This window comes from Anguilla anguilla, chromosome 18 (genome assembly GCF_013347855.1).
Source record: "Anguilla anguilla isolate fAngAng1 chromosome 18, fAngAng1.pri, whole genome shotgun sequence".
Lineage (NCBI taxonomy): Eukaryota > Metazoa > Chordata > Actinopteri > Anguilliformes > Anguillidae > Anguilla > Anguilla anguilla.
The window spans coordinates 16,977,265-16,988,324 of NC_049218.1; the positions used below are offsets into that span (position 1 = coordinate 16,977,265).

Genomic DNA, 11,060 nt, shown 5'->3' on the forward strand with positions numbered 1-11,060 from the left:
CACCCTTAACTCTGAGAAAGGTAGGCCTGCAAACTTCCAACAGCAGCGGACAATGTACTGTGTCAGCTTCTCTGAGCAATTAGTGCTGTCCAATTAGTCCGAGCGATGCTGAGCACCCTGTTGCAGAACAGAATAATGATCTGACTCTTCCGAGAGCCCGGCTAGAATTACTACCATCAGCTGTTTCCTTGGACAGCGCTCGGCTATTTGCAACAAAATACCTGGGCTTAGAGAGCAAAACGTGTCTCCTCTGATTTGCCAAAAAGCAAGCGGACTGGCAAAAAAATGGGTCTGCTGTTTACAGAAATCAATATTTTCTTGTACGCACGTCCTCAGTTTTCTATTTTAACATGGCTCGTATTGATTAGCTTTCAGATGAGACGTTTCCCCTGGCGACGGTGCGTTTGTGGAGTCTTTAGCATGGCAAACGGCTTAAATGGAGGACAAACTCGTCTCGGTCTGTGTGCAGAGCTCGGTGTTGGAAAACAAGCACAAACACAAAACAAACTAGTCTGACATTGGTACTTCAGAAGCCGTTACATGTTCTGTGATTGACACTGTCTGAGACGAGCAGAAATCGCAGAATATTCAGCTGCTTCGTCTAACGAGTAATAGAAGTGACACTTCACAAAGGCAAGAGTTTTTTTTTCCAGCCAAGAGTTACAGTAATTGGATATGTGGGAGAGAGCTGGAGTTTGCAGCTGAGGCAATATTGACGTTACTGAACGAAGACGGCGTTAAAGTTCTGCTTTTTTTCCACGCTAAAAGACAGCTGCCTTGAAGAACTGCAAAAGGAGTTTAGCGTCAACAGCCCCAGCATCAACAACCCCGGCGGCACAAGAGAGTTTTCCTGATCACAAAATGCAGAGGTAGAGCTGACAGAAAAGATGATATTAAAGAATTAAAAACAGGACTCCTTCCAGAAGAGAGACAAAAAGGGACTCGTTCCCCCTTCTTTCTCTAAACCCATCTTCTTCTCCACCGTGATGGGAGGTATGGAGTGAAGAGTGTGTGGGGGCTTTAAGATGTGCTGACAGCCCCTCATCCCAGTGTCTGCGGGGGGCGGGGGGCGGGGGGGGGGGGGGGGGGGGGGGGGGTTTACAGCGCTGTGTGGTCTGGAGAAAACAGCAGCTTGACTGTTGAAAGCTCCAGTGGTGCATTTGCATCCATCATCAACGTAAAGCCCTATAAAAACCACTGCACCACACGCCGTGATATCAATCTGTGCCTTTCATTAATGATTAACTTCATTGGATAGGTTTACAGGGTTTGTTAATAGGTGTACAGTTAAATATTACAGTTAAATATTTTTCTGTTTGTTGACATATATATATATATACATCAATAGTTTTTGTATTTGTATATATATATATATATATATATATATATATATATATATACCATATTGGATAATAATAGTGGTACCAATACTTGCAATGCAACTGTACTGACATTGCAATATTTTCTATTATCTGCATTCATTTATTTCACATAAAAGTACCAACAACAAAAAAAAACAAATCTTCTGGTTTGCTCGTGAATTACAAGGCGAGGGATGCATAATGTAATCAATGTCAAAACTGCACCTGCACTTAGCACCCCCTCCCCCACCCACCACCCCTAACCAAACTGGACTATAAAAGGTTTCTTTTGGAGAGATCACCTCTCTGAACAGTGACACGCTGTCAGCTCGTGCGACGGGCGGTTTATCGGGGGAGCGGATTCCTAGGCCAACGCAGAATGACGCAGTCGCCCAGAGACCGGCCTTTGTTTACGCCATCTTTTCCCGGATTCTTTGATGTTTCTTCGGCCCCTTTCTCTCGGAGCTCGCGCTCGATTGCGTACGCGCTGGGGGACGCGGATGGCTACGCCACGCTGGTGTTACATTACCCGTCAGATGCTTTTTATTTTTTTTTTCTTCTTCTTCTTCCTCGGAGCTCCGAACAGTGGATGACATTAAAGGGAGCTTATCTGCCTAGTGAACAATTGCAACCACACTTTGAATGGAGATATGGCCGGGATTGAAAAGGCCTGTGTCTTTTACAACTTTTGCTCTGACTGAAGACACAATCGTCTGTTGTGTTTTTATACCCCCTGGGCTCTCTCTCTCTCTCTTTCTCTCTCTTTCTAGACAGACACTCTCTCAGTCTCTGACTCTCTCTACTGACACCCTCTCTCTTTTTCACCCTCGACACACTCTCTCTCTCTCTCTCTCTCTGTCTCTCTTTCTGGGTTTTTGTCCCCAAAAGTACCTTCACCACACGCAGCAGTCAGTGGATTTGTAACTCCTGATAAATGACTGGAAAGGAAATCGCATAAATGGATGAAGGCGGAGAGATGAAGCCGGTGGTCAGAGCACAGGGCAGGGAGCTCTCAGACAGGCCTTCAGTGCTTTGATGGTGATGCAAAGTCCACGTGAAGCTCAAGGAAATGGGCTCTCGCTGCTTTTTATGGATCACTGCTTTTGCTAGATGGGGAAACGGAGAGTGCAACTGTTTCTCAAATGTTAACACACGTGGGAAAAAGCTACATGCTTAACATCAATGTTGTGGCTGGCACTCTCTGCTTTTTTTTGGGGAGGGGGGGGGTTGGGGTAGATGCAGGATTTATTGAAAGTCAATCTTGCTTTTACTTTTTAAACCCATAAGCCTCTTTCTTTAGGCTCCAAAACACCCCCTTCCCCTTGACATGCGTATACCCCCCCCCCCCCCCCCACACACACACGTATGCAACCTTCCCACAAATATGCACACACACACACACACACACACACTTCTGCACCCTCCATCATGTATACACACACACACTCAAAAACATACAAACACCTCCCACACTCAAACGCGGAAACATTGCACACACAAAACCATACACACACACTTCACCTATTTATACACTGCCAGGGATGTTTAAAGAGCTGGATTAGAAGGGAAGTGGCTCTGTGTTTGTTTTACTAATCCTGTGACTGCAGCTACACAAAGACTACATTTCACTAATAAGAGGGAATGAACACCACAGCTATGGAGGCTTAAAGGGATTTAAAACTCCAGCTGACCATGTGAAAACACACACACAATGCAAGGACAGAAACTGTTTCCAATGAAATTGTGCACAAAGATTTGTGAATGCATGTTTGTGCGATTAATAATACAGAATATCTTAAACATGTGGCAACTCTGCAGAAAGCATTTTATGCTGTAGAACTTAACAGTGAATGTTCTACAATGTAGATCTTGAAGGTTGGAGTTTGATTGAATATGGCAGTGATTATACTTGTGAAAAAACAAATGTCCAACCAGAAAAACAATGCTGCATAAACACTGTATTTATAACGGTACAACAAAGTGAGTCATTCGAAACCTGCTTCAAATTACAAACTCTCCATTTCCCAGAGAAAAAAAAGCAAAAATTCTCAGATTCCACTCTTCTGCGTAGGAAGTGTTAACAGTTTGCATTAAACTCATAGCACTTGCTGTTCTTTTCGCAGTTCAGAAATGCTATTTTGGAGTCGTTTTACGGATGGGTGGGTTGAAAAAAACACCCCATTTGTGAAACCAAAGAGCCAACTACCCATGTAACGAAAGGTGCCAATTCAGTTCAGCAGGCCGACTCGTGTGTCGGTGGGGTCAGGGAGGTTAAAGCCCGCTGATGACTTTCCGTAATCTGAGGATAACCGAGCTGAGTAGGAGTGTCAGAGAAGATTATATGATTTAAATCAACAGAGGGACCTCAGTCAGATTAATTCTGTTACTGGACATCTCCTCTTTGTATTCCCTTGCCGTTCTTCCCTAATTCCAAGCTCTCTGAATTTTTCTCTGTGTCTGAATGAGAGGTTAGAGCAGCTGCAGGAATGACCGTGTTCATGGCAACCACATAAATTCACACACATACGCAGGAATCGGGCATCCGTTGGCCTGAGGTTCAAATGATGACCCATAACTTTTTTCTGGGATGAGGGGGATAGTGGTGGGACGGTCAGGAACTGGGGGTGGGGGTGTGTGAGGGCATGGTGAATCTTCACATTCCAGCATGTCTCATAAATCTGTTTATTTCAGAGGGAATGCAAGGCACTAGGAAGACAAACATGTCTGCAAATACCCCATATTTGAATTATGATATGCTGTCTGCCCACCCCCACCCCCCCCCCCCCAGGGCACACTGTAACAGGATTGTCAGATGTCCATGCTCCTGCTATCTGAGCCCTCTGAAGGTCCTGCCTATATTCTTAAATGTTGATTGAAAAATTGAAAACTACATATTTGTTTTTATTTTTCTGTTATACAACAAGCCGAAGATTGTTTATCTCCTCCTCTGTGCGTCATGTTGTGTCCCAGCAGTGCTGGCGCTGACAGTTTGTAACAAATGTCTTTATTCTGATTGGCTGGATCCATGTAGTAAACCACACCAATTGTCCGGCACACAGGAACTCACACTAACGTAGCCAACACCTTTTTCAACAAATTGACCAGCAACCGCTTCGAATGGTCTGTCTGACCCCCACCAGCATTATTTTTGCCTCAGTTTATACTTTGGGAAGCCCATCCAATCAGTGTGTGTGAATCCTTTTATTATATTTCATTGTGCTATTTTATAGCGCGCTGTTACCCACCCGCTGAGCCGCAGCTGCTGCGCGTTAGCACGGCACTGCTTACTCACCTGGCGCAGGTAAGCCACAGGTGCCCGATCCTCCAGAGGAGTCACTCTAGAAACATCGAGGGAGGGAAGTTCCTGCCAGCTTAAACATTCCCTGCCCAGGCCTGGCCATGATCAGCTAGGTGTCATGCACAGTCTGCATTGGCACGATTGGAATTTAAAAATCGGTGTGGGGCGCATCAACAGATTCTCCAGCCGGTCCAGCTATCTGACAGCCCTGAGTCCAGCATCTACTTTGCGGTTAACCCGGACAATCGCAGTGGCTCACTGTCTCTTCACATTATCATTGCCAGTCCATTCATTTCAAGTCCTCCAGAGAGAGGCTTTCATTCCCAAAATGCACAGCTTTGCCAAGCTCCGTTATCTCAGAAATGGCGTCGCAGTGAGAATGCAGAAAAAGGCGTTCAGTCTCATGTACTCTTGCAGAAGGAGAAGTGGCTCTTTTCCGACAAACACAGGGGTCATGATTTATTGGCATGGACCTCACTCTTGACAGTGAGTCATTTCCAGTGGATGAAGGAGCAGGCTTTTAGTCACTGATATCTGGAGCCCTTCTGTAATGTTTTAAATACTGAAGTTCACAAAATCAGATGCGCAACTCAGTGAACTCATTCCTTATCACACTATGCACTTTAAAAATGAAGAGTCTGGATGCATCAGGCTGAGAATTTGTACACAATAAGGATGAAAGTCATCAACGGTTCTGACCTGAGAGAAGCAAAATTGTTTTTTTTAAAGTTAACAGGCAAAAACGCTGCATGTCCAAACACTACCACCACCACCCCAAATCCAGTTGCATTGTCTGCATTTCATCAACAGATGCAGACACACACACCTCAAATACTACAGGCATCAGAGGGAAAGTCAGATCAGCCCGACAGCACCAATCAGGGAATATGACCGCCATCTAGAGGCAGCAAGTGTCTCTACACCTCCAAAGACCCTCGGACCGATCTCAGAGGCTAGACACAGCAGCTGGCTCTGGAGAAAAGCACCAGCATTACCCCCTCACACACCCTCCTCTCCCCCAATTAAATCACTAATACTCTGAGTCTGACCCAGCCAACATCCCATTTTAAAAGCCTCTGTTACTTGGCAACGGGCAAGGACCACTTCCTCAGGACGGGAAGGGGAAAACAAAAATTCCTTTTTGCTAGATTACGCAGCGGAGTGTGCGGGAACTCTGACGCACCTCCAGGCAGGACACTGCGCCATGCTAAAGCTGTCCCAGCAGCCTCTGCTCTGAGTTCATCAGCGTGCTGAGGGCAGTGCACCAGCACCACGCTGATGGGGCCAGAAACATACCCTCCAGTGGGAATCTGTGAAACATTCACTCTCCAGGGTAATGGTGAGGAAACTAACACAGGGGGCGGGGGTATGAAGGGAATAAGACAGAAATGCAGCAGAAAGGGATTTTATACTGCTTGCGCAACTAGCCTGAACCATTGCATGAACTCTTTCACCACACTTCAGAAAGCAAGGCAAGAGCACACACACACACACATCCCCCCCCCCCTCCCCGGCAAGAGGTCCAAAAATATACTATCTCCCAGAATGACGGGTGCGCTCTGTCAAGTGTCAATCATCTTTCCATTTTTCTTAAGTTGTGCCAAACGCGCTGCTCTTACCTGATATGATGGGAGCTAACCGGAATATGTCCGAGAGCCTGCTGTTCACTGGCTCGTAGGGAGAATCCTCCAGTAAGTCATTTCCTGAATGTGAAGTAAGAAGACGAATTAGTGCCTCTCTCCGAGCGGTTATTTATGTTCGTCTTCAACCTGGAAAGGTTTGGCTGTGATACAATGCTAACTCGTCTTTAAATGTCAATATATACTGAGGCTATTTGTTTCAGAACCTGTTCTGCGGGATGCTGGTATTACAATGCGGTTGGACTGAAACGTTTTCAATCCCTTTTAATACAGTATGTGATATTAATATCAGTTCACCTCAGTAATTATACCTTGTCCTTCAAGGCATTACATCTACTGATTCATTGCAAATTGCAATGTTTCTTTTGGCCCACAAATCACCTGTATTATATATGCATAACCTGATTAATTCATATACATTGAAAAGTATCTATAATGTATGGAATTTTGTGTAGATAAACAGTAATGATAACCCATTAGTTACCTCAATGTTTCAGCTTGGCCTAAACAAAAACAACTGGAAATGTAAACCTCTCCGTGCCCAGACAGAACAAGACTATTAAAATTAAGGTGAAAGCTAAGCAACATTCCAGGAGCTGACATTTTAAAATGAAATATATATCCAAGCATTTCCAATACATTGACAAAAGTGGATGTCCTTTTATTTCGGAAGCTATATATCTGGGTTGGTTTCATTATCTGTGAAACGATGAATTTAGAAATTGAGATTGATTTTTACAGTCCCGTTTCAGAGTGAAATACCTGAGCTGATTAATTTTCGACCAGAGAGTCGGTGGTCCACACCGTGCGAGTTGTGCTTGTGGCGCCACGTAATGAATGCAAAGTAGGCTATTTAATTTCCCATGTAGCTATAGTTTCCGCATAAGTGCTTGTTTTATATAAGGCCAATGTGATCCGTGTCAGCTCATCTTCACATTTCTCTCAGCAGACTACTGCGTTATTAATGGATGATTAGTTGTGCTGGTCTTGCGCGCAACCGGACAGAACGCGGTCCAACTGGCACCGCCTGCTATACATATCCGGAGTCTGATTACCAATAGAAAGTGTCCAAACTGCTTCACGCGTCGTTAATTTAAAGGAATCCTTTTCCACGCCGGGCTTAAAAGCCAATGGTCACAAATTTTGAAGTGATCACTAAATGCAGTCGTTCCACGAAGACACGTGGAACCCAAAAGCATTTTAAACACGTGTCGCCCACATATCATGGGGCAAGGGCAGCACTTTACAAAGCTTACGAGCATGATGGCGATGTTGGGATAATAGTTTTCTGATTGTGTCGTAATACTTTCTCTGCACATTTTTATGTGTTTTAGACGGGCACCAAGGAATAAGTCGCTATCTGTTAGGGATCGTTGTGATGGCGTTTGAGACAACAATAGCCTATACATCACATTGTACAAAACAGTGCGACTGTAGTCGAATGAAGGAGATTAGATGCGTACCCTGTAAAGTCTGATAGATTCCCCAGTAAATTCGCAAGCAATTCTTTTCCTTCTTCATGCCCCGTTTACACCTGCAGTTGTAGAGCGGGCTCTGCTTGATGGCGTCCATCGCGCTCCGGCATTCGTCCTGGGCTTCGGGTCCGGCTACCATGCTGAAATTGGTCTCTTTCCCCGCGACACACTGCCTCATTGTCCGGTACTTGGTGCTGCAGCCCATCTCTTTGAGACACTGTTCGCTCGCCTTCACGCAGTCCAGCCGGCCCGAGCGGGACAGCATACTCTCCTCGGCAGACAACAGCACATCTGTGTTGAGACGATGAAGATGAGGAGAACGATAATGGGAACACACTAATTATTATTATTATTATTATTATTATTATTATTATAGTTATTATAGTTATTAATAATAATAATAAGAAGAAGAAGAACAATAATAATAATGTGTGTAGTTTTATTTGTAGAAGTCAGTAGTGGTACTGGTAGTAGTAATAATAACAACAATAATAATAATCAATTATAATAATAATAATAATAATCGCAAAGGATCTCATACCATGCTTGGAAAAGTTCATTTACACGGAAATGCTATTATCTGCCATATGCTCAGTGATTAAATGAAATCGCGCCGTTAGAGATACAAATATTTTGCGTACGTCTCTAATATTTGTATACGCTTTGATGAACAGAACAATTAGGAACATAAGAGGAATGCAGTATTTTGCAGAAACACACACGGACCCATTTAGTTTCATAGTAGTTCGCGCAGATCAAGTAGTAGCTATAAATTACATGAACCCAAAACTATATGTAATACGCAAGAGTTTTCCAATTGATAGACAAGTTCGTGTGACAGGGACTTCAGAAACTCATTATTGTGGATGCATTGATAAGTAAGTTCACAAATTCTTCTGTAAAATTTCACTCTTTAACGTAATGTAATATGACTTTGTCGGCGTAACATTTTCTGCATGTTTTCATATTTCAAAAATGAATGGCCAATTAATGAAATACCAGATTCTGATTTTTATAAATTAGGGATCAAAACAAAGGATAAAAAACATTAACACTTACCCAGCAGAGGCAACACGACGAATAAAGTTGCGAGAATCATCGCGTTCCCCTTCCTTATTTACTTACAATATCGTCGTTGAGAGCCTTGAAGCGATTTATAATTTTTATTTCCCGGACAAATCCACTCCTTTCACTCTAAAATCCATTGAAGCATTAGAGGCAAGTGGTCCCACGTAAACATCCAAGCGACTTCACAGAGTAACAATTCCCACAAAATGTACTCCAGTGTTACAATAATGAACCGAAACCAAAAAATAACAGTTCCCGCGTCTGTAGCGTATGGGTAATTCACCGTGACAAAGACAAAACACTGAAAGGCGAAAAATAAACGTGCAAGTGGTCTCCGGACTCCGGCTCACTGCGATGCTTGCGCCCCACTGAGCGCGCTCTGATGCGACCACTCACTCGCACTGTAGGCTACCTACTACAGACTGAAATAAGCGGCAGCGCCAAGTCCGTGCGCTTTCAGATTTTCAGTGTACACATCGCTTGATGACAAATCGCTCCATTTTAATCTCGCAAATTCGTGCGCGCCGATTAGTTTTGTTCAGCCACTTCCTTAGCTAAATAATATCTATATAGGCTATACAGTATTCAAAGGCTGTCTGCATGGGCCCGTTGAAATGTCTGTAGTTGTGAACCAGCAAGCTATTCTCTTTGAGAAAGCAATTCTGTCGGGCTAAGTGCTTAGCTTCTTGAAGGGCCACATTCGCTCACTGCGACCCCGAGTTTTGAAATTATTGTAAAGCGTCCAGTTCAAATGGATTTACACAGAGAATTCATTCAACTTAAATCCTGAGTATCGTTGCTTTGAATTGTCGTGTAGCCTGTAGTTATTACGCGGTTGAGTTTATTCAAGTTTATAAGTGAGAAAGTAGGCTACGTTTCATCTCCTCAGTAAACCGACCAGATGACCAGATACAAATCTGATTAAAAGTTCAGTTAATGTGAAGAAACTGAAGTCGTATAGCGCTTGTAGTATTTGTACGATTATTGGTGATAATTCAGTCATTTAAAAACTAGATTGGAGAAACGAATACATTATTCTGTATTAGAAAGATTCTGACCTATTTTCCATCCTGATGAACGGCAGAATTGTATTTTTCAAGATCACCCAAGGCAACATTTTTCTTATTTATTTATTGGTGGTGCGGGTCATAACAATGTTGTATTACACTTTATATTTATACCAAATCATCTAATATAATCTAATCTTCAATTGACGTGTCGGTAATACACAGTAAAATGTTCAGTGTTCTTACAGAGTACATATGGCCCCTATTATAGCCTATGTACCGCGAATAAATCGGCCTAGAATTGAGAAGCGAGAGTAATTATCGGCCAAATTGTCATTGGAACGTAAAATGAGTGCGTTTTCTGAGCAGTGTTACATTTTTTCCACCAAAATCACACACTTTTTTTTTTTGGGGGGGGGGGTGGGGGGTAGTTTAGAGTCAAGATTATTATCTTCCTGATTATTTTAAAACAATTTAGAGACCAGATGAGGGCGTACATATGATTCAGTTCACATGGTTTGAAATGGTGCTTATAGGCCTATCACTCATAAATAATTTATCAACGCATAACAACTAATTTTGTCAACCGAAAATTTGGGGGAAATCACATGACTTCGATTGAAGCAAGCTAGCAACCTAACTAAAATACAAACTTGGAATCTTTCAAAGAGAGTTTATTGGACAATGCGTCATTAAGGCTGGTATGGTTTCCACGTGTGCCGAAGTGTATGATCTCACATAGACGACTTTATTTGCGGGAATATAATTACTCATAGCATAACCGTCCTTTTTGATTATTGCTTTGGTATACGGCACGCTACATAATATACTATTCTGAAGCGTGCTAGGGCTGTTGTCATATTTTAGAAACTGTTAGAGTCATCTATGGAAAGACAAGTCACGTTTATTTTCGTTTTTTCTTTTGTAATTTAAGCGAAACCCCATAACAGTGATGTGCTCGAAATATCGTATGTTTGAAAAAAAAGTAAAATAATAATAATAATAATAATAATAATAATAATAATAATAATAATAATGTATTTAAAAAAAAAAAAAAAAACCTTCGGGTTTTGAAACATTTCATTAAGATTCACACGACAATCTTTCCTCTACCTTAATTTTAGATTACTTATGACTGTGCATGGATATGCGACTGAAACGTGGGAGGATAGAGCCTCCTGCCGGAATTTAAAAGTATTGCACACTCTTCA

General features: G+C 42.7%; 1 protein-coding gene across 1 annotated transcript in view; it reads right to left on the reverse strand.

Annotated features, from left to right (window-relative positions):
* The window catches only part of LOC118218132 (GDNF family receptor alpha-1-like), a 73,131-nt gene extending 63,654 nt beyond the window's left edge, over nucleotides 1-9,477 (reverse strand). The window contains exons 1-3 of the mRNA XM_035400556.1: nucleotides 8,834-9,477; nucleotides 7,763-8,065; nucleotides 6,279-6,362 (exon numbers count right to left, since the gene is read on the reverse strand). Of these exons, the coding sequence (XP_035256447.1) occupies nucleotides 6,279-6,362; nucleotides 7,763-8,065; nucleotides 8,834-8,873 (427 nt within the window). The 5' untranslated portion in view covers nucleotides 8,874-9,477. The remainder of the gene's footprint in view (nucleotides 1-6,278; nucleotides 6,363-7,762; nucleotides 8,066-8,833) is intronic.
* Between the last annotated feature and the right edge of the window lie 1,583 nt (nucleotides 9,478-11,060).